Source organism: Sparus aurata, chromosome 24 (genome assembly GCF_900880675.1).
Source record: "Sparus aurata chromosome 24, fSpaAur1.1, whole genome shotgun sequence".
NCBI classification, from domain to species: Eukaryota; Metazoa; Chordata; class Actinopteri; order Spariformes; family Sparidae; genus Sparus; species Sparus aurata.
In genome coordinates, this window is record NC_044210.1 from 16,961,157 (window position 1) to 16,988,422 (window position 27,266).

General features: G+C 44.6%; 1 protein-coding gene, 1 long non-coding RNA gene and 1 other non-coding gene across 5 annotated transcripts; all 3 read right to left on the reverse strand.

Moving 5' to 3' along the window:
• Positions 1-1,245: 1,245 nt before the first annotated feature.
• LOC115577233 (TSC22 domain family protein 1) lies at positions 1,246-22,371 on the reverse strand. 3 transcript variants are annotated; one of them, XM_030410211.1, is made up of 3 exons: positions 19,626-22,371; positions 4,834-4,885; positions 1,246-3,098 (listed from the first exon to the last, which is right to left on the reverse strand). In XM_030410211.1, exons 1-3 carry the CDS (start codon positions 21,587-21,589, stop codon positions 2,829-2,831), a joined length of 2,286 nt encoding a protein of 761 aa, XP_030266071.1. In that variant the 5' UTR covers positions 21,590-22,371; the 3' UTR covers positions 1,246-2,828. The 3 variants fall into 3 exon arrangements, with proteins under 3 accessions (XP_030266071.1, XP_030266074.1, XP_030266073.1); XM_030410214.1 differs by lacking the exon at positions 19,626-22,371 and adding an exon at positions 8,134-8,437; XM_030410213.1 differs by lacking the exon at positions 19,626-22,371 and adding an exon at positions 5,008-5,337.
• Positions 22,372-24,304: 1,933 nt separating this feature from the next.
• On the reverse strand, positions 24,305-24,377 carry trnam-cau (transfer RNA methionine (anticodon CAU)). The gene has a single exon. It is a non-coding gene; the product is annotated as a tRNA-Met (tRNA).
• A 2,055-nt stretch (positions 24,378-26,432) lies between these two features.
• LOC115577257 (uncharacterized) lies at positions 26,433-26,897 on the reverse strand. The gene is made up of 2 exons (XR_003983064.1): positions 26,825-26,897; positions 26,433-26,701 (listed from the first exon to the last, which is right to left on the reverse strand). It is a non-coding gene; the product is annotated as an uncharacterized LOC115577257 (long non-coding RNA).
• Positions 26,898-27,266: the final 369 nt, after the last annotated feature.

Genomic DNA, 27,266 nt, shown 5'->3' on the forward strand with positions numbered 1-27,266 from the left:
TACGTCCTTTCAATATAATTTGTTATTGTAAAATTTAAATCTGTAAATAAGTATAAAACAAAAATCTAAAAAAATATATGATTCTTAATGATTGGTACAATCTTTCTGCTGCTCTTTACAGTCAAACCTCTTTGTAATGTGACAGAGTTTTATTGTTATATTTATCTTTTAACAAAAAATCTAAATGTTTATGTTGAATTCATCCCCGTGGTATCGTGAATCACTATTTTATAAAGAAATTCCAGTATTGCGTCAACACTAATGTCAACAAAGGTAACACTTACAAAAAGGGTTCATGACTTAACAGCATTAACACCTTAACAAACATTAACAATTCATTTAACTAATCATTTACTGACTCATGTTAACTAAGTAAACATCTTTATTAACCATCTACCAACACTAGTAGCTACCTTAATAAGTGTTTACACATTTGTTAAGTTACTCAATGCTTATAAGGGTATAACTTAACTATTGTTTAATGCTTATTATTGTTTATGTTAACTATTGTTTACTGCTTATTATATATATTAACTGTTGTTTAATGCTTATTATTGTATATATTAACTGTTGTTTAATGCTTATTATTGTACATATTAACTGTTGTTTAATGCTTATTATTGTATATATTAACTATTTAAACAATAGTTAAGGACCAATAATACTACTACGACTATATTGAATGACTTGTTTACATTTTGTTATTGTACTTAACAATACAATGTTTAAACGTGTTAAGCTACTCAATGCTTATATTACTTAACTATTGTTTAATGCTTATTTTTGTACATATTAACTATTGTTTAATGCTTGTTGTTATATATATATATATTAACCATTTAAACAATAGTTAAGTACCACAATAATAAGACTGTATTGAATTACTTGTTACATTTTGTAATTGTATTACTTGTTAGTGCTCAGTAATAATGTCTATTATTATATTGAGTAATATTAATGATCATTTGTAAACCATTAAATAATGTATACCTTGATTAAATGGTTGACTGTTCATTGACTGTGTGTTAATGTTTATTGCTGCATTACCAAATGTTAAACAATGTATCTTTATTGTAACGTTTCACCACAACATCTCGTCTTTAGAGGTCCAATTTGTAAGAAAGTAGATATTTTTAGTGGAGCCATGTTAAATACTGAGGCTTTGGGATTGAAGGTCCAGCAGAAAGAGTGAATCAAACCCAAAAGAACCTAGAAGGTGTTAACAAAGAAGGAAAAACAGTCCACTTTTTTGTTTTCATTTTTATTTGAGGTGCAACTGTCTAGTGCAATTGTAACGTCACATTTGTGATGGGCTGAGGAACATGCACAAAACATCGACAAACTTGTGCTCGGCATTTTCCTTTTTTTAAATTTCTTAAAAACGCCAAAAAGTGTCTCGATTTTGTGTTCAGGCGCTCCCAGTTGCACTACGAGCAAATTCAAAATGCTTGGCTGTACAAAAAGACGAAAGAAAAGAAAGAGACAAAGAAAAAAAAAACAAAAAAAAACAACACCATCGCCATTCATTTAAAAAAAAAAAAAAACAACTACACACGTCTCAATATGGTAAAACAGTCCAGGTAAATTTGAGCGAGTGAGTTAAGCGACGGCAGAGGAGAGAGTTCACGTACAGTACGAGGCCGTGAGACAGCATCTTGGTGTGGAGGTAAATATCCTCTTCTGTTCCCACCCTGAGTACTGACATCACAGGTAGTTCAAAACCTGGCAAAACCATAGATATATATATACATATATATCTATAAATGTATATTTAACAACTAAAAAAAGCTTCTATATATGTATCTATGGTTAGAAACCAGGCACTTGGCAGAGTTTAATTGGAAATGTTTAATCTGTACAAAGTTCATTACCTAGAAACAGTCATGTCCGACTTAATTGCCTCTCCATTAATTATTTTTACAGATCACTAGGACTTTAATTTACATCAACAAGAAGACAAAAACAAATCCTAAACCCTCCCTTTATAAAATTTCCCTGCATAAATGTTTAATGCGCCATCCAAGAAAGGGAGGAGGAGGAGAGTGTGTTCAGGGTGGGGACGGAGACACGGACCTCCAAAAAGAACACGGAGTTCTCGAAGGGAACAATAAGACGCAGCTAATATATATTTAATAATTCTCTGTAACCCGCCCCGTCAGCCACAAATAGCGAGATTCCCCCCCGTCGTCTTCAGATGCTGTGAGGGGGTGAAGACCCAGAAAGAAAAAAAAAAACGTGAGCTGGACTCTCTGACTCCCATTCCAGATGGGTCGTACGATTCATTAAAGTTCGTCCATTGTCAATAACATCTGGAAAAAGTGCACAGACCGCAGCACGAGAACATAAAAACCAGAGTAAAAAATCTAAAGTGTGATGCAGACGGACAGTGCTGGGTTGAGGGGGGCGAGACGATGGCACACTTTCCACGGGTCACGCTGCGAGGGATTCGACAAGAGCAAGGCAGTTGCTACCCTGATTGGCCAGGGCCTGGCGTTAGGCTCCACCTCCTTTCCATGGCGGCCCTGAACAAAGGTGGCGATGGAGGGTGGACTTCCTGTCAGCTCTGACGATTGTCTGAAGCATAGGATACACTCACACACACACCGGTGTAACTCCACAGTCTTTCAGTTAAATTAAAAATGTGCAACAAAAGAAAGTCGGTTTAGTGTCCGCCGGTTGAGTCGAGACGGTGGCATAGAGTCAGTTCACAGTATGGCAAGACTCCTCCTTCCTCCTCTTCTTCTTCTTCCTCTTCTTCTTCTTCTTCTTCTATCATCCCCCTTGTATCTCATCCTCATAGGGGGGAGATCCTCCATCGTGCAGCTCTGTTATGCAGACGTGCTGGAGCTCTGTGAGGAAGGGAGGGCTTGTGTCGTCCCGGTCGGCGCCGGGACCGCAGGCTGGCCGTTGCCGGTCGGGGAACCGCCGGTCTGGACCTGCGCCTGGAACTGGGCCATCTGCTCGGGGCTGGCCAGGTTCTTGAGCAGGTTGTTCTCCTGCTCCAGCTGAGAGTTGCGCTCGATCAGCTCTTTGATCTGCTCCTTCAGCACCTCCACCTCCTCGCGCACGGCGTACATCAGGTGGCTCTTCACCAGGTCCTGAGAGAAAGAGCGACACGGTTAACATTCACACTCCTTCCTCCATGTTTCTCCAGCGAGGAGGACATCATGTTCAAACCACATCTGACAGCTTATTAAACAACAGAACATTCAGAAAAAAACATTTCATTTGCTTCCTTTTATTGCAGTACACCACGAACCCAAGATAACAGTCCTGCAGCGACTAGTCAGCAACTATGATAGATTGATTGATTGATCTTTATTTCAATATCATCCTAAACATTTCTGGTGATGTTGGACTGTTTGTCAGATAAGACAAGAAGCTAATGGGCGTCACCTTTGACACTGAGGTATTTTTTATTGGCGTGTTTTCACTATTTTTTGATATTTTGCAGACTGAATTACCTCTTATCAATAAGCCGTGAGCTTTATTAGACAACAAACTGACCTAAGAGACGATGAAATGAGAATTAAAGCAAAAATGCTAAATTCTGTGGTTACATTTTCTCAGATTTTTTTTTTTATATCAACAGATTTTGAATTATTGGATCTCTACTGGAGTTCTTTTCACTTTTTTCACATGTCTCATCAATTAATCAAAAGATGTATTAATCAATCAGCTGACCAACGTGTCAAATGAAAGGAAACTATTTGGGTGATTTGGTGTTTTACCTGCTTAAATGTCTGATTTTTGACATTATGTACAGTGAATGAGCATGAACTCATCATCATGTCATGACACAGTCCTTGTTTTTTGAGTCACATGAACCTTCTGACTTCCTAAACCCTCCTTCTATATTTATAAAAAATGTAATTTTGGCTCGTCTATGTTTACGTTGACTCTATAAATAAACACAGTTCCACAAGAGACTTCCTCCTGCAGGAAAAACTGACTCAAACACATGTGAGCGACTACAAAAAACACGCCGCCAGGGAGGGAAAAGAAATTGCGTGACACGGCAGAGCAAAGGCTAATTCTGCATCGTAAATCACTTTTGCGACACACAGCAGCTGTCTCGGGGAAACGAGGGCTGCAGTTTTAGGAAGCGCTCTCCCATCCCATGATGCTGTGCCAGACTGCTGAAGCTGAAGGGGGGGATTTGCGTTTAATAATCTGAGCATCCCCTCCTCTGTGGACCCGACCATCCTCCTCCTCCTCCTCCTCCCTGCCCCGGTACGCAGCCAGCCAGCGAGGGAACAAAATGTTCCTGCACCGGGATGGGAGGAGCCTATCACCGGACGAGTTATTTATACCGAGCCGCGGGGAGGCTGCTGCTTGCCTAGCAACACGGGACGGGGAGGGAGGGGGGGGAGAGAGGGCGAGGGAGTATGTATATGCATGAGAAAGCCAGGGAGAGAGAGAGAGAGAGGGAGAATAGCGTGTGAACCTTAGCCTGGCCCACATCAAGTTGCCAATAAGCTGGAGGTCATCGTCCAAATCGTGACAGAGCAGGAAGCTTCCTGTCGCCTCCGATCCACAGGAGCAGGTGCAAAACATGCAGGACGGCTGCGGCGGCTCGGTTTAAAGAAAAAAGCGCCATCTTCCCCTTCATTCATTCATTCATTCATTCCTCAAGAGCAGCTTTGTGTCTCCATCTCCATCTTTAAACATCTAAACATCACTTATCCTGCTGCCAAAATAAAAGCCCCCTACATATTGCAGGAGCTGCAGGGGAGCAGTGTCAGTCCTGCAGGTTACATAACAGCAGCAGCACATACATGTCCAGCCTGACACCTATTTACAAACACTGAGGGGGATTCAAACACAACTCACCATGGCTTGCTCGATCTTGTTGTCGATGGCCACCACACTTGCACCAGAGGAGCTGAAACACACAAAGGAAACACGGTTATAGAAGATGCACCATGGAGGAGACGAGGAGGAGACGAGGAGGGAGAATAAGCAACAAAGCAGATGGAGGTCTTTGAAGGCGGACGCGACATTTACCTGCTGTCGACCCGCACAGACGCGCTCTCCTTCCCGAGCACAGAGGACAGAAACGAAATCGAGAAATTCCTCAGCTGACAAACGCCAAGATCCATCGCCACCGTGTAACACTGGGAATTCATGCTACCCCGTCCATAAAAACCCCGACAGGCGAATCATCCGGCGGTAGAAAATGAATAAAAAAAGGGTAGAAAAATCAGCGCATTATTGTGATTATCGATGGCGGCGGGTCGGCTCGTCTGTCCGGGTCGCGACCGCAGCGCTGCCAGCCGGGACGGAGCACACAAAGACTGAGCGGAGCGGCGGGCTGCGGCTCCGCACACACCGCGGCTCCCTCTCCTCATCATGTATGCAGGGGAGACAGGAGCCAGCGGCCGCGCGATTGGCCGGCGAGCGAGCTCATTAGCATAATATATGCGATGGGGGCGGAGGGAGCTTCTACCTGCTGCAGCTCGTCTATAAGAGCCCGCATCCACGAAATACAGCCACAAACGAGCTAAACGACAATTCAACAGGACATATTTAGATTTTATTGTCATGTTTAATCTGTAAAATGTGATTTAAAGCGCAGGTTTCCTCCTCAGGAGTGATGGGAGAGCTTCAGTGACGCAATGTCTCCCCCTATTGGTTATTAGCTCTCCTCCTCTTCAGGGCTCCTCCGTGTAATCTGAGTAAATGTGATCAATTGCTGACCTCAGCCTGTCCAGATGTCAGGTGAGGAGGAGATGAACATTGACACTTAAAAGGAAGTGAGGGTGAAAAAGGGGGTCAGGTGGCGCAAACAACAGGAGGATAAGCTCCTTTGTTCTCCTCTGATGGGAGTTAAAGTGGGAACACACTGTTCTCTGCAGAACAACAGGACCACCCCCCTCTTATTCTCATCGCCGACCAGCCGCCAACGCTAATCGTTTGGAAAGTTTTCTGAATGTTCTGGAGAAGAGTGACTCCTCGGGAAAACAGAGACGATGAGTCAACGGTGATCAGTCGAAAACGAGCTGAATATTTGAGAGGTTTGGGACTAAAACTGACAAAATCAAACGTATTATGAGAAGAAAACATAAAGACTCAATGCATGACTGAATAAGCACATAAATCGAGGCATTAAACAACATACAAAATGTGACATAAATGTATATTTCTGTTCTAATTTACGTCTGTATTTACTGACTTTACTGCATTTTCCTCCTTTATTTTCCCTCTCATTTATTTTTGCCATGTATTCATTAGTTTCTGTCAGTTTCTGTCCTCAGTATCGGACTGATGGTCGGACAAAAACAAGACATTTAAAAGACATTTTGTGTCGAATATTTTGGGACACTTGAGCCTGAACGATCAATCGGTTTGATCAGACATTTTTTACTTGTTTACTTGAGCAATAAAAGTGCAACTATTAATTTAATCACGAGCTGTATCAAGTAAGAAAAAGAATAGTTTCTAGTTGTGTTACTCCTCAGTCTCTATTTGTAATCAATCAAATGATTGTTTTCTGTCAGTAAACTAGAATAATTTAAAAACATATTCAAGTTTACAAAGATATAAAGAGCAAATCCTCACAGTTTGACGCTCTGACTGTTTAATGACTGATGATTTGATTATCAGAACTTGACCACTGATTTTCTGTCAATCAATCATTGAACTGACTTAAGTTTTTCAGCTCCAGAAGAAAACAAACTATTGTCTAAATATGTCACGTGGGGCTGAAACAATTTGTCGGTTAATCGTGTAATTTTTAAAGCTACGCTGGTAGAAATGAATTGTCTGCAGCATCTAGAAAGTGTCTATTTATATAGTTTCTTATTCTACTGTGATATTAAACTGGAAATCTTTGCGTAGAGCTGCAACAAGAGTCGACTAGTCAACTGGTTTCAGTCACTTTTCAGGTTTAGCTAGTTGCAGCTTCTTTAATGTGACGATTTGCTGCTTTCCTTTGTCCTTTAAGACAGTCAGTGAAGAGTGTTTGGGTTTTTTTTGGACTGTTTGTTAAAAGAAAAACAATGTGAAGACGTCACTTTGTGCAGTTTTAACCAGTTTTTTAGACTAATTTTACTGATAATTGTTAGTTGCAGTCATTAACAGTTGAACTGTCACCTCGAATAATAAAGATAATAGTTATCTGCAGCCCAAATATTTCCCTAAAATAACCTCAATCTCATTAAGGGGAGCACTAATGTGATTGGACTGCATGAAGGTGTGGTCTGGTCGTTCCCATGGAAACACACAGGTGAGATAAACAGCGCACAAAGAAGAGGAAGTAGCTTTTATGTAAATCCCTGCGGTGGAGATAAAAAGAGTGAAACTAGGACTGTGCCTGCAGCCGGGGTGCGGTCTCCTCCTCGCTAACTGACCTCTAACTGCTGCTCATTCACATTCACGCCGCTTAATGACTTTGTGCTGAAGGGCGTCAACAACAGCATAAAGCTGTAAGCGGCAGTGTCCTGCTTTAAGCACCTTAGATGTTATATCTGTCTCTCGCTGGAACATTCATTAAGTGGTGGCCAAGTTCGTCGAGCGGGAGTTTGGACTTCACTTCCTCCGTTTCGGTCTGGTCGTGGGAACTTTGACGGGATTGATTGAGTGATTTTAGAGAACAGGGATGTAACGTTTGTTCTCCTTTTTGTCTTTTGTTGCTTCCACATTGTCGACACCTCATTCACACATGCGTACACACAGACATGTTGGGAGGAAACGTGGGCTTTCTGTCGGCTGTGGACTTCATGTTTATGACAGTCGGGAAATAAATATTGTGCGAACTGGATCGTTTGAGGAACTGGAACGTGGCGCTCGTCTCTGGCAGTTTGAGATTGGAGGCAACACATTAAAACTAATAAAGCAGTCACGACTATTGGCCGGGGAGACGCTGCAGAGAGCGAACACCGGCCAAACACGCTTCCACGCTCGCATGTACGAGCAGAAGTAAGAACATCGTGTCCTCACACACCTCCGGGGGGAAGGCTGAGCGGGAGTTTGAACATGCTGCGGTGACGTGATGCAGGTAGAGGCGGGCGCCACGTTCCCGAGCTGATATTAATTGAGAGCTGCAGGCCAAAATATTCAACCACGACCACACATACACAACCCCCCCACGCCGCCACCGTTACAACGTGACAACACCACATCCATCGTTACCTCTTCAGATGCTTCTCCAGCTCCCAGAAGAGCAGCTTCAGAGCCATGGCGTTCCTGCCCTGCGCTCCTCCTGCCCCGGCCAGCCCCTTCTCTCTCATTGATGCCCCCTTTCACTCCAAAAACACCCCCAAAACAAACACCACCACCACCACCACCACTGCACCTCCTCCGTCCGCCTGACCTGCGCCCTTTCGGCCCCCTGCTCCCCTTAAGCAGCGAGCGCTTCACATGGGGGGAGCCTGAGCAACAATGGAGACCCGGTTGGATGGAAGTGGGAGTGTTTGTGCGTACAACGGGAGCGCGCCTTAGCGGGTTAAGTCCTCCTGATTGCCCCTGAATCGCATATAGACTCTCTGGCGATTGGGTGAGCGGCGAGGAGGGGGAGACAGGAGGGTGGGCCGTGATGTCACCTCCGCCCTTCTGTTGTTACATAAACCGTCAGCAGAGATTAGCCTGATCCGTCCAATAGGATGAGCTACTTTTGACCACACACCACATTAGCGCGCCTTGCAACGCCACTCCCTTTTCTCGCCCCTTTCTTTCCCCGTCCATTCCCTGCAACATCCCCCGGAAACAGGACCCCCGACTCTCACGTTCACCCTCGAACTCCCCGAGAATAAAAAACAAACATCCACCCTCTGCCTCCGCCCGTCAGCCGTCTCAATGTGTACGTTGCGCTCACTGTCACCTCTCATCAGTGGATGCACGCCGGGCGAACACGCCCCCCTCGCAGTGCGGGCGTCCACTGGAGCGCGGCTCACGTGTAGCTCCATGTTGGCGGCGGTTCACATGACAGCCAGAACAAAGACGATCATAACAAGGTGGCTAGAAAACTCGAGAGAACTCAGAGGACCACCGCTGTATCTCAGCTGTATGTCAGCGCTGAGGTAGAACTGAGTAGAGGGAGCGTGGAGAACAAAGGGAAGTCAAAGTGAGGACCACAAAATGGCGGCGAGAGGGGGGGGGGAGTGAGTTTGTTGCACGCAGTGAAATTATTAACCTCATTAGGCGGAGGTCACGTCTTCCTTTCTCCTCTTTACTGTTAACAATTGAGGTCCGGAGACGTCGAGAGGAACGGGAGACGAAAACAAAAGAAAAGTCTTATTTTCACTCAAACGCGACATTATTGATTAGCGGTGTATCGTTCGGCGCACATCTGTACATCGTGTACTCGCAGGTCTTAGGTCAGTGTACGCATGCCCGCTCAGAACAAAAGAATCGGAAATACTCAATCGCGGAGGGCAGCTTTTTACTTCCAGCCAATGGGGTCGACGGCGCGACAGCCTCGGCTCGCCCAATGGCGAGGGGCGTCGACGTCGTGGCATCACCGACTGAGATGCTCTCATTCATTATGCATCCATCATGTCCATTCGAAGCTTGTGTGTGAGGCATGTGCAAGAGGCCTGACCCATATATTACCCAACCGCTGCGTTGAAGCTTCGTGTACGTTCACGTTAGAAAAGAAAAGCTGAAGTTGGAGCGACTTTAGCGGCAGATTAAAAATCTTCCTCGCCGCTGATGCTCCGTGAAGCTGTGAGATGTTATTAGTTAGGTAACGAGCCTTCACCCCACCCTGTTCCACATCATGAGCAGCGTCTTCCGCTACATCACATCCATATTAACTTTATCTTTCCTCAGAAACAGGAGGAAAGAGAAGGCGGTGGTGTACATCTACGCCACACCCTGTGTGGCGTAGATGTACACCACCGCCTTCTCTTTCCTCCTTTTCATTTAAAACTTCTTTAGAGAACATAACACGATATCTTCGCACCTTTTAAAAAACTACGAAGAGGTAAGAAAACAAAAAAAAGGCACGTCGAGATGTTCTAGAAAACCTAAACGCCTTCTCCTGTATTTGCTGTACACACACACTCGGAGGCTTTTCTTTCACCCTTTCTCCGCGTTCCCCCTCTCACAAAAAGCACCCAGCAGGGTGTAAGTAACGCTTCCGCCTCACTTTTATTGTGCGGTTCTGGTGAAAGCGGAGCTGCCCGGGCTCGATCCAGAGGAGAGCCGTCGCTCGGGCTGCAGTGTGTGGTCCTGAGAGGAAAAAAAAAAAAGGGGGTCCGACTCTGCTCGATAACCGAGGGGGCAATTAGGGGAAGTGACAGCATGAGAGGAGACCGCAAACACGACTGGAAACTATCAGCTCATTTCAAGACGCAAAAAAAACAAAACAGCGCTTCTATTTTTTTATTTTTCCCATCCTCTCCCCACATCCCAGCTCGTGTGCCGCTCTGCGATTCGCTCGCCTTCTTCCGCATCACTTGTCCTGAAACAGTTGGGAGACGTGAGCTTGCGTGCGCCCGTGCATCCTCCCCGCCTGTGTGTTCTTGTATCAGCCGGTTTTTGTGTGTGTTTGTGCGTGTGTGTGAATCTGTGTGTGTGTGTGTGTGTGAGTCTGTGTTTGCAAAACTGGCGGAATCCGGTTTCGGAGGCTTTGAGCGCTGGCATTTACACGGAGGAGAACCGAGGCCGACAGCAAGATCAACCCCGCTGCACACACACACACACAAAAACGCATGCTCAAGCACGAGTAGTGCGTTTTTAATCGTGCAAATGTAAATAAAGTATTTATAAGGTTTGTGTGCAATCATGTCTCCATGTCGGTAGCCGATCGACAACAGCCATCTATTTGTTTGCGGGTGATCTCCGTTGATCTTTGCCTGAACGCAGATGAAACAAAAGGGCAGCAACGCCCCAAAAAACTGGGCTCTCATGGCATCGTGGAGCTCCGGGGCGGCGACCCTCTGGATTGTGAGCGCATCGCTGCTCTGCCTTACGTAACCAGCCTCGCCGCCATATGGACGACTGGCGAGCGGCAGGAAGGACGGAGGCTGAGCTCTGACGTCTCTGACACCGTCGACATGCCTCGCTCATGTGATGGATGAGGTTTTATCTTTCAACGCCGCTCACACCTCCACCGAGAAGGATGGACACATTTTCAACAGAGTTAAAAATAACAGAGGGAGGTTTTTTTTTTTGGTCCTTCTACATTTAGAAAGAAATGATGGAAAGATGACAACTTCCCCACATGATGACAAATCACTCTGAATTTACGGTCGTCTGAAATTTTTCCAGAAATGTGGAAACTAATTTTGAGAAAATGCCCTTTAAAGAATCTGTATTGTACAGTTATAAAATGGTTATTAGGGGAAATATCACCGTAAAACTTCCAAACAGAGTTTATTACTGACATCAAATTGAATATTTATTGCATTAAAAGTTTCATGTTTAAAACTATAAATTGGGGTATCTCATTAAATATGTGATCATTGGCACGAATATCCAGAACAGAATTATCAAATAAAATAACTCTTAAATTGTATTTTGGATGTTTTGTTGTGGAATTAAAATATCCAAATCTGTCAAAACTGACCAGCGCATCAACATAAAGAGTTTTCACCTAAAATTTAGATCATTTTTGGACAAATCACCTTTTTCTGATTCAAGCAGTGCAGGTAGTTTATAGTATATATGTGGTTTAGTGCTGATAATAAGGTTAATACAGTTATTAGAGTTAGATTCATCTATATTTTGCCAACAGGTAAAAGTAAGTTTAAAGTAAAAAGGCGGTATCTAAAGAAGACCTAGTAAATTCATCTTAACAGCTATTTATACACTTTTAAAGGCCTAATATGTACAAAATCTGAGACTTTTTAAAGGACTTTTGTGAAAAGGCCTGTCACTATGTCTAAAGAAGCCTAAAGTGAAGCCAACAAACTGCTTATTTTATCTCAACAACAGTCCAAAACCCAAATACATTCAGTTTTCTATCACATTAGACAAAGCAAAGCACATCCTCACAATTTGGCAGCTAGATTTAAGGAATGTTGAGCATCGCAGCTTGAAGAGCGTCTAAAACAGTAAGAACGATTAGTGAAAACGATGCAGAGAAGCACTGAAACAGACAGATAGGATTAGAGGATTACACCAAATCTGGCTCAAAACTATACAGACATCTCCGCTCATCATTTTTCAGGTTTTTTGTCTAGATACCCCAAAACTGCACACACACACAAGCACAGCAGAAATTGGGATTCAGCCCCTTTACTTCTCCTCTAATCCAGGCGTTACATTAAGTATTACACAATCTGATCCGACGTCAGGCTGACAACATTAAAGCGTCACAGGAAGTTGTGTTGAACTGACCCTCGGTCACGCGGAGCTGCACAGTGTTTCTGTTTAAAGGTTCATGTAAACAGAGCTGGAGAGCTCGCTGGCACCGTGCTAACAGTGAGGATCTTCTCAGCGGCGACTGAGAAACTTTGCTCGAGGCGCTCTGCGGCGCTGCAGCCGTCATGCGGCGATGTGAATGTGATTGAACAGTCGGAGGGGTCGAGGAGCTGAGACTGAACAAACAGAACCGGCTGCACGCAGAGTTATTATTATTTCTCTTTACAGCGAAGTCGGCTCTTTACCGGGAAGTGTCGGTATCTTCAGGAGGAGGTAATGTTTTAAGTTGACAGGTAACAGAGTCGTCATGTTACCGTGAAGTGTCTTTTAAAAACACACAGAAGAAACTGGAAAGGAGAGATAAATACTCTGGACAGCAGGGACCTCAACATCTCAGTTTAGGAGGATATTTAGGAACATTTCTGGGGGGAATCCTCTCTAATCTTACAACAGGACTCTAGCTATTACACTACTGTCCTAACTGAAGAATCAGCTAAATGAGGATTGCAATAACGCTGTTCCCAAATTTAAAATAAAAGCCACTAACTGTTGTTAGGTCTGTTTGGCAATAAACACAAAGACGAAGAACAACTTGACGACTGAAATTCTACTCAGACCTTCACTGCTGGAGGAGCAAAGCCTGTTCAACACTGACGCTAGCCTGTTAGCTCCGAATGTCCTCGACCATGAATTACTGGGTATCCATCTTCTCCTCCACCTACACGTTTAATGCCTCAAAAGCTCAAAGCCTAAATTAAACTCCTGTCTTCTCTTGTCCATTATAGCGAGCTAGCTAGGAAGAATCGAGCTCACAGTTTTAGGTTTTTCCTATTTTTCCCCAATCTTTGGAACTTAAGATAGGACAAGTTGTGAGGCGTATGTTCTGTAACGAGGCCTCAGATGCTCAGTGATGACGATGGAAATGCCTGATGCCCCTCGACTGAACCTGACCTCTAAATAAATGTATCCAACAAAGCGTCACATTACATTAAGTTCCATCTAGTCTCCCAGGGTGAAGCCCAAATGTGACACAAGTCTGGAGACAACACGCACCAGATTTTTCCATTTGAAGTATTATTACCACCCTGGTCTTAAACTACAGCCGAGGAGTTCAACCTTGTTTATTTACAGACGAAAAATCCCTGCAGACATGGGGTAACTTTAAAGAGTAAGAAAACAAACACAGCCGTAATGAAAACCAAGCATCATTCTCTGGTCTCGCATGATGTTTAACTCATAGAAAACATTCAAAATCCAGCAAAAATAAACTCCAGTGAGAGCAGAATATGTGCAGGAGTGCATCGCTCTCTCTCAGTGAAGCTCAGCTGGATACTTTCAGTTGTTTTGGTACCAAACATTCAATTACAGGACTTGAAATATCACATTTCTTTCAGCTTTACTGACTTTTTTTTCCCTTTGTGGGAAAAGCCGGAGGGTGAAGTTATCTAAGACTGATGTGAACGAGAGAGAGAAAACAGCAGCACAGGTGTTGTTAAAGTGATTGTGGCACGACCAGTTAAAACAGGAGACGTTCCCTCCTCTCTGCTCGACTTCTTCCCTCGGTGTAAAACTTCTGAACGATTAAAAAAGAAAAAAAAAAACCTCCAGTGAACACCGACCATCCTCGTAAACACGCTGCAGCTGAGGGAAGCACGCAAGACGTGCACGGACACATATAGCGTCCTCTCCGGCCTGTGACTTCCTTCAGGAATCTGCAGCTCTGCGTGGAGGCACAAGGCGAGCAAACGTGACATCCGACTGCTTGGCTTGGCTGCGCGCCCCCACCCTCCTCCTCCTCCTCCTCCTCCACCCCCGAAACCCTCAACCACCGCAGCCTTAAACTGAATCTGTCAGCGCCGGGTGAAGCTTGAAGATTCAGAGATGTCAGCAAAGCCTGAAACCACCGTCCCCTGCAACGTTATCTCAAAACATTACGGTGTCTGACATGTGATGCATGCAGGAATAATTAAATCAGACCAGTAACGTGCAAAGCAAAGACTCTAGAACAACTTCAGGGCTGCAAATATCTCCTGATACTTTCCTCAATTAACAATTCAACTGCTCGCTCTGCAGAATATCTGAAATAATGATTTCCAGGACAAGATCAGTAACATTTTCAGTGTTTCTTCATGTCAGATTGCAGATTTATTCATTTAAAAGTGTCCCACTTTGGCTCTGAAGGGTCAAAGGCAACATGCACACCACTTGTTTTATCCCCCTCATGCGGCGCAGAGATTCAAATCCTCCCAAAAAAATCACATTTCAGCGATAAAGAGTCAATTCTAGATTCTAAAATAAAGCCCTTCTCTAAAAATAAGCACATCTACTGTGTAAACAACCGCTGCTGAAGATCAGATTATATCAATAATTGTACTGCAGCCATAAAACCACGCGTGTTGTTATTCACTACACACCCATCTCTGAGTGTTTTCACAGAGAGAGGATCCCAAACCATTCATGTTGTTGTGAATCATGCATCGCGTGCAGCAGGGAGGACATCTCCACTTAGCTGCGAGGCAACATTTTGGGTCAGTGCGTCTCAAAAGCACGTCAAGGTTATGTAAACAACTGGGGAGGATTCATGAGCCGAGGGCGCCACCTTGTGGGGTAACGGCGGTACGACAGCGAGCGAGGAGAACGACCGTTAACATCGATGTCTCTCCTGTCACTTCCATTAACAGGCGGATTAGATCACCGCCTTCAGATGTGGTTTATTGCTCCTGACGTGCAGGAGAAATCAGCAGCAGCACTAAACTGAAGGCAATAAACAGGAATGAACTCAATGACTTTAAGGCAGTTTACAATTTAAAGATACAACTGAAAGTGCTGCACACAAGCAGGCAAAACCTGGAAACATGACGCACTCAAAGACAGGAACGTTAGAGTTCATGTTCGAGCACATCTGTTCTCACCTATGATATAATAACTACGTGGAGTTTACAGTGACGTATATCATGCTGCTGTCAGGCTGAAAGAAACGCCCAGCAGAGACGTCAGATTGGAACTGAAGACGCCTCTTGGATGAGATGTGACACGTCTTCAAAGAAGTCCAGTTGCCTACGATACAGAACTTATCGTACGTGCACTGGAGGTTTCCACAGTCCACTTGTTTCTGCTGAATACTGGACCAGGACCGGCTCGAAACTGTTTGCAGTATCACAAATCATGCCTCTCAAAGTCTGTCTCTTAGATCTTCTTGTTTATTTTTCCCAACCGGATCTCCAGGGGAGGTGTAAATAAGGTTTTGTAGGTTTGTTTGGTCAAAACACAAATACAAATGTGTTTAACGTTATAGAAACCTTTTGGGTTCGGACCTGGATAAAGAACGCTGGGTTAATCTGGAAATGATAAACAAGGAAGTTAAGCATGAAATCGTGAAAGTATGGTTGAGAGTCGGCATTGAAGAGGACGTTAAATCGGGTTTTGGACTTGCAGGCTATTAAATCTGCTCCTGAGGAGATGGTTAACAATAATTACTACTAAATTACTATTACTTCTGAGACCTGACATTGAAATGGATCGATTACAGATTACTGTATGTGTAAATATGTGCAGACTATTTGTTTAATATCTGTTTTGTAAAGAAAAGTACTGACGATTTCATTTTCTGCGCTACATTTCTTAGCGAGCATTCACGGTGTCGCTGTTTGCACGATGACAATTTAAGCTTCAATCTGTCAACATGAAATCTGATTTATGTTCTGTTTTGTTTTGTTATGACTCATTTAATCTTGTGTAAACTAACTACAGTACCCGACATTCTTAACTGTGGGTGTGCTCCAAGAAGACCAGAGGTTTAACAAACACAGTAGGTTTGTTGTTCGGTGTGATTCACTTCGTAGGTGTGTAAACATGACTCACTAGTCTGCTGTATATGTTAGAGATATTCTAAACCACCTTCTCATCAATATATCTGTGGCCATATTCGGTCGTGGCAGTCGAGATTCATGGGGCCTCGTAAAACGCTCAGTTTCTGGTTAGCGAGCCAATAAAAAAGCAGGTGTGTAAATGTTAATGAAAACATAAATCATGCGTCAGAGCCGGTATAACTACAACGCTTGGCAGGCGGCTTATTATCACTAAACAGAGATTAAGATGAACCGCCTCATAAACAGAGTCACACAATGACATCAAACACACGGCGAGGATCTTTCACTGAACCAGCTTAATATCAGAACATGATCTTGTATCACTGTTTATCACTTCACTCTGCATTCAAGCGCTCAACCTGCGACTGCTTGCTTGTGCTTAAACTGAGTGTTTACTTCATTAAAATTGTACTATAAATATAAAAAGAAGGCTGCTAATTACAGAGCGGCGTGTGAACGTTTAACGGCCGAATAACTCCTTGATCTTTTATTGCTCCAAACGATGAGATCACACAGAGAAATTGCCCTATAAACGCACTTTGACTCTGGATTTATCTTTTTATCTTTTACATTTATTCGGGTGCGAAATACACGTTAATATTTTGTGATGTGCTGACAGAATCGACGCCTGGGTGAAGGAGTTATTTGCAGTGAATCTTGCAGTAAACGTGTCGACCGAAGAATGGAATATTATTGCTAAATTACGCCTCCAACACACTCATGCACACCCACACAGTCGGAAGGTATAATTTTGGTCTTGGCTCGTTAACAAAGCGTGCAGGACTGGAAGATTAGAAAGACACGCTCCGCGCTCTATTTCATCTTCAAAACAACCTGCAGAGTCACATGTTCTTGCTTAAAAACAGTGGCGAGCAAAGCCAAGTTCCCTCTGCAGACTCATTTTTTCTCTCGGTGGTGCAAAGGGACAAAGTGTGTCCATGAGGTGTAAAGTATACTGGAAGTGTATGTGCTGCGAACCAGTTCTGGCAGCTATCCAGAAGTCCGACCTGCAGGCTGAAATTCCACCCGAGGAGCCGATTAATGTCACTGACTGTGCTGTTAAAGCTCCTCTCGCACACATCAAACTCACTCGGACAGACAGCGAGCAGGCAGGTGAACAGAAACAAGCAGAATCCTGCACGACGCCGACACACCCTCACGTCACTGCTGTGAAACCTGACAGCAGTCAGTCATGCACACAGTCGAGCTCGGTCAGGTGTTTTCAAAGTCATGACAGCTGCGACAGGAGAGCCCACTTGACTCTGACAACAGGTGGTAACTACTGAAGCTGAGAATATAAACAGCTGATTGAAGCTCGAGGTACAAAAATCATCCAATGAGTTGCTGCTGTTCAAGTCATTTATGGATGTAAAAAAAAAGTTTTTTGGCTTCAAATACATTCCTCCACAAGTCCGTCATTTACAGTCACGCCAAATAAGAGTCGATTAATCGACCATTTTCTCTCAAATCACTGAAATTCTCTGATGTTGGTCTCTCCAATGTGTCATCTTCTGCTTTTTCTTTATTTTATATAATTGTAAACTGATACAGACCTGCAACATTTAGTTAATTCACTTAGTGGACGAGAAAAAGAAGCATTGATGATGAGCAAATGAGTCAAATATTTGTTGGTTGCAGCTTCTTAAATGTGAGCATTTGCAGCTCTTTATGAAGAGTCTTTGAATTTTGGCTGTTTGATCGGACAAAAGAAGCGATTTGAAGGCAATTAGGAAGCGATTAATCAGAAAAATAATCAACAGATTAACTGATAATAAACCCTAAACTAAACATCTTTGAGGTTTGGACTGTTGGTCAGACAAATAAAACAATTTGAGGACGACACCTTGACCGTTAGTCCAAAGACTCTTCATTCACTGCCAGAAATTAGAAAGAAAAGCAGTAAATCGTTACATTAAAGAAGCTGGAATCATGCAATGTTTGACACGTGCTTGTTTAAATCTGCATCATGTGATCTGAACTATGACTACTGACTGTTTACGGTGCCCACTTCACTCTGCTGCTGCTCACTCTCAACTGTAAATAAGGGTGTAAATGCCTGACCCTTCGGCAGAAAACCTGCATGTAGGCTTCATCAGGGTGCAGGCCTGCAGTGAAAGGACGGCGAGATAAAGAGTGGAAAGAGAAAAAGAAGAAGAAGAAGAAGAGGGGAGAGCAGTCTGCACAGCTGACATGATGAACCAGATCTCTGGACGACATGACCACGACCATCACAAAGCACACAGCCGAGACAGTGTCCGATTCACGACTAGACAGATAGACAGAAACACACTTACACAGAAGGCATGCACACACAGTCATGACGGGGCGCCTGACAAAAGCCTCCACACAGTAAACAGTCCGGCTCTGTCTGCAGCTGAATCTGACGGAGACTGTGTCAACACTGAAGCAGCAGTTATAGCGCCCTGCGTCGCTCCGGTCCTCGAGGTCAGACACATTCTGGACAGCTGAGGAAACACAAACGGTCGGCCTCGGCTCACCTGCTGGGCCGATAATTGAGTTAGAAGTGCGTTTACCGGTTCGCACGGCAACTGAATTTCAGGAGCTGATTAAAAGTCACGATACTCGAGATTATGATTCAATTATGGGTGCTTGGGTGAGGCCGGCTGCACGTGGACTTCCTCCGTACCCTGCGGGCCTGTATGTTGTGCACACAACATGAATCTCCTGCTAAACCAGAACACAGTGTTAACAATGGACTGCTGCCACAACTACGATTTATGTGACACAACTCCCTCCCCCCACAAGAGCCCTCGATACCGTCTCCACAGCACACACTCACATCTTCAAACTTAGAATCGCCCGCAGCTGAAATAAACACTTTAGAGCAGCAAAAGTAGTACAAAGACACGACTGAGTAATCGCACAGTCCCCTCGGGGTGGCACTAATCAACAGATCCAGCGTCTAATAAAAGACTGGGGAGGGAAAGGGGAGATGCAAATGCTGAACAAGAACGAAAACACAGCATGGAGCAGAACCGTCCTGACACAGAGAGTCATGGAGGCTAATGGAGGTGGATGTTTGACAGCGCAGGGGTCAACGAGGGCAGAGCATGTGCTGAGTCACCAGCTCCCTCAGTGACTCAGCAGCACCACCGCTTCTATTCCAGCCCATGATATTTTTATAAAAGCAATGTCCAGAGGAGCTGCTGCCAATCCGAAAGGCTGGCGGAGCGACCTCGGGGGACGGGAGGATCGAGAGAATATCACATCAGACCTGAATGAAAGTGCTCAGCGGCTGTTACAGAAAAACCAGCGGCAGGATGTGAGGAGAAAGATATTTTGCACTTTTTTTCAAGTATTTGTGATGAAATCTAACCCTGAAATATGATCACCTGATTGCACCACGGATAATAACTTCCACCTCTCGTTTACGTCATCAAAAACAGTCTTAATATCAGAATTAATAGTTTGGCAGCACATCCTCACCTGTCCTCCTCTCCTTCAGCGTGCTGAGTCCTGAGGCCCGCTGCAGCCACCGCCATGAAAGCGCTGGCCTCGGCGGACATCCCCATGTGAGCCAGCGTTCCGGCCGTGCCGCCGACCTCCGCGGCCCCATCACCTGCTGCACCCCCCAGCCTGGGCAGACCCAGCAGGCCTTGGTGGTGCTGGAACAGAAACTTCTGGGCGTCCTCCAACTGGGAGGGTTTTATGGAGCTGCCTCCCCCGGGAACCTGGCTGAAGGTCGCACCCGGGGTGAGGAGGGGTTGGAGGACAGCCGGGAGAGGCATGTAGGGGGCGGCACTGGTGTGTGCTGCTGGGACTGTGGCGGTGGAGGGGGCTTGGTGGGTCTGAGGCTGTCCTGCAAACGTTGCCTGGGCAGGTGGAGCTCCCTGACCTTGAATGGGCAGCTGCTGAGTAATGCTGACGGCTTGCTGTGCCGTGACCCCTGGGACTGGACTTACAGAGATTCCCGTTGTTACATGCGGCAGCGGAGGCTGGACTTGGGTCTGGAAGGGAGCAGTGGGCTGGATGAAGTCTGGCTGTCGGACACTTCCAGAAGCCATGACCCCCGAGTGGAGCTGAGGTGCAGGGTAACCTCCCTGGGGATCCACAACGTAGGGCAACTGCTGGGGTATTCCAGATGGAGGCTGGGTTACACCAGCTTGTGGTGCTGCTGTAGGTATAGTGAGAGGAGCTACTGGTTTCTGCATGTGAACCTCCTGTGGTGTCACGTACGTCAGAGGAGTGGTCTGAGCCAGACCCTGCGGTGGGCTCTGCATGGCTTGTGGACTTGTGAAGTCCTGGCTCGGCTGCTGATATGGCTGCAGCGTGTGAGGTGGCTGCACAGCCGGTACCCCCTGACTTATCCCCTCAGTCTCTGCAGCCACCTCTGCAGCTTTTGATGCCTCAGATGTAGCTGGAGGAGGAACGTCCTTTTCATAATACTCCGTACAAGTCCATCTTCCTTTGCGAAACGGCTCAGAGTTAGTGTCTAATTTGACCACCCTGAATCGAGAGCCTGTAGCTGTCTGAGTTTGGGTGTGCTGGCTTTGAGTGTTGGGAGCAGCAGCAGCAGCAGTCGGGCCTGTTCCTCCTCCAGCAGAAGCTACCTGCCCGCTCACGCTAGTGTTGTCAAAACCTGCAGGCCCAGAAGGAGGAACGGTGACAGAGGCCACATTAGAAACGTTCACGCCGCCTTGTAGATGTGGCTCAGGGGCTACTGGTTGGTTTCTCCCGCCTGCAGCTTTAGTGTTATCCACTGGTGGCCTCTGGGGCTGGCCTGGCCCGGGTTTGGAGACCATAGCTGGGCTGGACGTAGCCACGGGAGGAGTTGACAATGAGGCTTCACCTCCTCCCAGACTATCAGAGTGATGATGTTGGCTCTGGCTGTGTTGCTGAGGATAATAATGGTGAGGCATGGTCCCGTTAACCATAGAGGTGTGCTGCTGAGACCCCTGAGGGATGGAATGAGGGTGAAGAGGCTCGTTGGGTGACACCAGTCCAGGTGTGTCGACCCCATGGAGGCTGTTCAAGGTCTCATCAGAGGAGCTTCTCTCCGGCACACCTGTATCCGTGGCTCTGGACACGGACACATCCAGCATATCAGAGGAGGAGAGGTCTTCCGTGTGGGACTCATCCATATCATCATAGCTCTCGGTGTCATCTGCTAAACTGTTGTTGCCGCTCACATTGATCTGAGCTGAGGTGACACTTGTTATCTGGAAGCCACTCTTCTTCTTCACCTGAGCGCCAGCCGCTTGGGACTGGGCCTGGTGGTGGAGTCCGGGAGAGGAGGACCCAGCCTGGGTTGGATTGTCGTCCCCCATGTTGACGCCACTGCTCCCGGCAGCGGAAGGTGCAGACGCCCCGCTGCTGCCCCTCCTGAAGTGGAAGGACGCTTTCCTGCTCCCGGTCCCAGGCGGGTCTCCAGAAAAGTCCTGGTGGTGCATCTTTACCGCGAGGGAGTTAGTAAAGGCCGAGAAGTGGCTGCTACCTACTAGCTAACACAGATGCTAGCTAGCTGGGTCAGCTGCAGTACCGCGATACTAACGAGCCATAAGTGAGAAGTCAGATGATTTATGTCCTTTAAATAATCAAGTTCAACGATCCAGGTTGTGGCTGAGCCGAAACACTAGCTTATAAACGGCGTCCCTCTTCTTAACACACGCATTAATCCAACATCAGGAAGATGGAAACACTACATTCAGCGGAGCAAATAAAATAAACAAAGAATGCGAATTTTAGCTAGCTAGTTTCGTTAGCTTCGAGCTGTGTTGGGTCGCCAGCAGCGATTAGCCACTCTCTGCTACAACTAGGTGTTCATTTTCACTACCTATTACGATTCCTTTGCTGTTATTAGCAAGCACATATATATAAGTCCAACCCTGAACAGTCACTGTTCACTCAGGTTGTCTCTAAAGTGAATGTTGGAGCTTCTTAGCTGGCCGGTGTGTGTCGCAGGAAACCATCCGTCGCATCCTTTTCCTTTCCCCGGACGTCGACTGTCCTTTTTCTCCCCTGGACAAAAATCACCCTGGCCAAGAATAAACTCTCGTCAGCAGGCAGAAGTATCTCAATAATGTCCGTCGTTGCAGTGGTGAAAAGTGCACGGTAAGTCCATCTCGGTGTGTCTCACCTAGTCCGCGTTTGCTGTATCATTGCCGGGTGAGCAGCAGCAGCTAACGGGCTGTCAGTCTCAGAGGAGGGAGGAGGAATGCAAACAGTGCGGCTGCGCATGCGCGACTCTGCCCATATCGTCAAGGTTGGTGTGACGTTCAGGCTCCACTGACAAATCGGAATGTACTAAATCAAGCCCGTAAGGCGGATTTCTTACCGTAAGAAGATCGATTTATTCTGGTAATAATATTTTTCTCGGCTGAGCACATTATCATGACGTTTATAATACCAAACAACTGAGCAGGTATCAAAGTATTTATCACTTGACATACATTTCCGTAGTGAGAGATTCCATCTTACGATAGTCAGTAAGTACATGAAGGCAGCATTGGACTCTGTGGTGTTTATTTATTTTTTTGGCCCCTCTGTTTGGAAAGTGCTACTGTAAGCAAACTGTATAAACTAAACAGTGTCCATTAATGCCCTGGATTAGGTTTACATTCAGCCACATACACAGGAATTATTCACTTAAAGGGCCACTATGTAGTTTTGGAGAAGAAATTCCAACTCAGATAATCTAATATTTATAATGTCAATGAGGTAATAACTCAGAAATATTTGTTTTATCCAGAAGTGAATCAAAAAGCTGTTCTCAGAAGAAAATGAGGTCCCCAGAACACTGTTTGAAGGTGGCAGGGTAACAAAGTGAAACATCATGAAACTGTGTTGTCCTTTAATGTCAGTTTGTTCATTCAGTTTATTCAGTAATGAAAACGAAGAGTTTGTTTATTTAGTTTATTAAGGCATAAAAAAATCTTCTGCTTGAAATGTCTTCCCCAAAATGACATAGTGCACCTTTAAGTAAGAGTCCCTCAGAGCCCCTATTGTCTGTATTCAAATAGACTTTTGACAGGTGGGATGACGAGCCAATTATTGCTGACATTTCATGCAAAACAAGTCCAGACACAAAGATAACGTTAAACATTCTGCTCATATAGCAACAGCTTGTTCTGCCTGTTGGCTATAATTCAGTCAGAGGCTGCCGGCTCTATGAAAGCGACGATGCAAATCCCACTATACATATCTGACACATCAACAGCCGATCACAGATTTCGATCTACATGTCTGTTTTCGTCCCTGCCTTCTGGCAACGGGCTCTCACGTTAAACATATAACAGCAGTTATGAAAATCAAAGAGCTGAGACACGCCTGTCAGCATCATGGCTTTTCATAAACACATTACATGCACCTGTAGGGGAGGGCGGGCTATGGGAAAGTTCCACTCTGAAGTGTGATTCCAAAGGTTGCATAATGTTGAAACCACATTGGAGTCAACAGAGACAGGGGAGCCATGCGTCCTGTAAACGTTCAACCTCAACGTCCAGATTGTTCCTGGACAGCCTCGGCGTCTACTGATAAAGAGTGTAGACAGTGTTCACCTAATATAGACCAATACTTGAAATTCATTAAAATGGTTGAAAAACAAATAACCACAGGGCAATTTCCTGTTGATCAACGATGATTTAATTATACATGGATGCAATAACTTACATAATACTGCAGCAAAGATTAGACACAAATCAAAGCCAAAGGTGTCCAGCAGCAAGCACACAATTTCTACATATGATGACATGTCAGCATAAATCATGCAGGCTTAAGAGAGGGATAAAATAGTTTGGTATTACTTATAAAAACAGCGGAATTTTACTTCGTCAAACAACCCAACAGATGAAGTATGTCCAATATCACCACTTTGGCTATTATTGGCTGTCGCTATTAGCATGATAGGTTTGAAGGCCCCAGTTCAATTCCCAGCCGGCCAATGCAACAAACTTTTTCCTTTGCTCACTTTAACGCACATTCTCACGATGCTGCAGCATTTGAGGCTGTACAGGCTGACAGATATACACACTGTGATCTTTTACATATCAGCCAGAAGTCAACATTACCTAAAGACAGAATTCTTGTTGCACTGATACAAGTCACAGAATACTGTACAGCTTATATATAATTAACAGAAATTATGAATGCACTCAGTAAAAAACACCTGCCCCGTGTGAGGCTCGAACTCACGACCTTCAGATTATGAGACTGACGCGCTGCCTACTGCGCCAACGAGGCACTGAAGGTAAACAGACTCATGCAGATGACATAATCTTAGACAGCGTGTCGATACTGCCTCTGAGTCCGGACCCAGACACCGTCCCACACGGATATGGACCTAAAGTCAATAAATTATTTAGGTATTTAACATTTTCTTCTATTTTGACGGGCGCAGCTCTTCTACACCTCACGGTGCTGGTTTAACGGGTCAGGAAATCCACTGACCAATTACATGCGAGTTAAGCCAGCCCACGTGATGCTACTCAGCCAATCACATCTCTGCATTTCAGGCTATAAACATAGCGACTCTGAACACAGACAGATGAGAGAGGTGAGCAGCGACAGACAGTACTTTATTTTAACATGCACAATTTTTAAAAAGCTATTTTATTTATTTTCACTACGGAACAGTAAGGTCACCATTTATGTCCCCAATAATGTAGGACTATGAAAGAATTCACAACAAATAAATAAGGAAATGGTTTAAATAGATACATGAATATGTAATTACATGCACCAAAAATATGTATGTGTTAATTTATAAAATGTGACATTAAGTTTAAACTTACTTCTATGTATATTTAATCCCTTGTGATTTTTTGTTTCATTATTTTATTCATTTTAAAAAGGTGTTTTCCTTAAAGAGAGAAGACAATAATACACACCTACAGTATTATATATCTGTACAATTAAATGTTAAGTGACAATAAATACAGTCGAAATGTTTTTCAATTGTTTTTCTTTCAATTGTTTTTATTTGATTTGACAGACACCCGTTGATTACATGCAGACGTTGATACAACTACATGGCTACTTCAACATATAGCACATTAAATCATAATGCAAGTTAGACATAATAAGGGTTTGTTAATAAAACAAACAATAAAGTACACACACAAACAAACACACCAGGGTTATCAAATTTGACTAAATTAAATTAAATTCGGAAAAAACTCAACTAAAACTACTCAATCACTCATTAAACTAATTAAAACTAAACTGAAATAAAATACAAACTGAAAATCAAATTAAAATAAAAATGTATGAAAATGTAAAAACTGTAATAACCCTGACACTCACTCCATCTTTAATTGTTTGAGTTGCTCTGTGAATGGCAATAGATTTGATTATTTTTTTAAGAAACTCTGGGACTGCACTTTTCATTACTTTTTCGTACTTAGTGTAGGTCTTAAATTTAGTTCAAAATGGTCTTAAAAAGGTCTCATAAAGGTCTTATATTCTGGACCTTTGCTTGAGGTTTAATGCCCCAGCTCTGGTCTGTGAGAGCACCTCCACTGGCTCAGCCGCGTTGCGTATCAGCTCTGGCAGTCCGAACTCTTCCATAGCAGATATACGCGGGGGGCTTCTATTTCTGATGCCGGAGCACGGCACGTCAAATCAGCCAAATTCAGCACAGAGCAGACAAGAATAACATAACATCTGATTAATTTTCAGACTAAAACAATATAAAAATGGACAAGTCTAAGCACTTCTTCTTATTGTCGTGTTTATTACACATACGTACAGCTGCAGACGTGTTTCCGTAGTTATCTTGTAGTTGTACTGTAGTAGTGGCAGTTCTGAGGTGGATCTAAGGGGGTCCAGGGCCCCGGTAACAACATGTGGCCTCCCTACATCTTCAGGTTGTTTATCACCTGAAGCCATTTCAAACCTGGGAATCTTCTTTTCAATGTGATATTGCCATTTTAATCTGGACATCATATTCTCCTACAGAACAGCTTCACCTGAACATTTATTCACAATCATTTATTCCTCATTCGGTCAGTGGCATTGATGGGCCCTCTTTAGGTGTAGTTGCTGGCTGCCTCCTCCGTTCCTACGATCAGTTGGCACTAAACGTGGTTATGTCGACAAATTCATACCATTTCACCTTTAAGAGTTCTGAAGGTGTCGTCTCCTCCTCCGGTGGTCTTGGTGCTGGTATCTGACCGTCTGGCTGGATGCTGAGCTCCAGACAGTACAACTCCCAGCATGATTGTCCATTTTGGACGCCGGAGTGGCCGACATGCACTGAAATACACTCACGTCATGCAAGATCAAGTGAGCTCTTGTCCTTCTGCTCCACGGGAGGTTTCTGTCCTCCCTGAGCTCGCCTTAGCACACCTCGGTTACTGTTTGTACCTCCCCAGTCAAACTCCCCACCTGCAACTGTCCCCGGAGTGGGTGAAGGACTTGTCCTCCAGAATTTGCCCATCAAACTGTTGAATGCTTCCCTGTGGTAACTCTGGAAGCTCTGGGAACATGTTTGCCTGCTCCAGTCTCACCCAAGAAGAGTCCATTTGGACGCCGGCCTGGCTGACATGCACTGAAATACACTCACGCTGTGGAGAGAAGAGACAATAATCAAATTTTTTTTTTTTTTTTTTTCATAAAAGAGAAAATGAAAATCTGCGCAAATTAAATAAGAAAGTTGACACAAAGACCAAGACATTTGTTCTTCATACCTGTCCAACCAACTGGAAGCCAGCCTTCTCCACTCCAGCTGCAGTGTGACGCTGGAGAGAGCGGTTGAACTCACCTCCACTGGCTCCGCTGCGTTACGTATCTGCTCCGTATCAGCTCCAGCAGTCCGGACTCTTAAGTGGCAGCTAAACACGGGGCTTCTATTTCTGCCGGGTTTAGGAGCATGGCCCGTCAAATCAGCCAAAATAAGCAGAGAGCAGACAAGAATAACATAACATCTGATTAATTTCTAAGACTAAAATAATTTTTAAAAAGAGTCAAATCCAATCACTTCTTCTAATTGTTGTGTTTATCACACATACATATATCTGCAGACGTGTGTTTCCGTAATGATCGTGTAGTTGTACTGTAGTAGTGGCAGTTCTGAGGTGGATCTAAGGGGGTCCAGGACCCCGGTAACAACATGTGGCCTCCCTACATCTT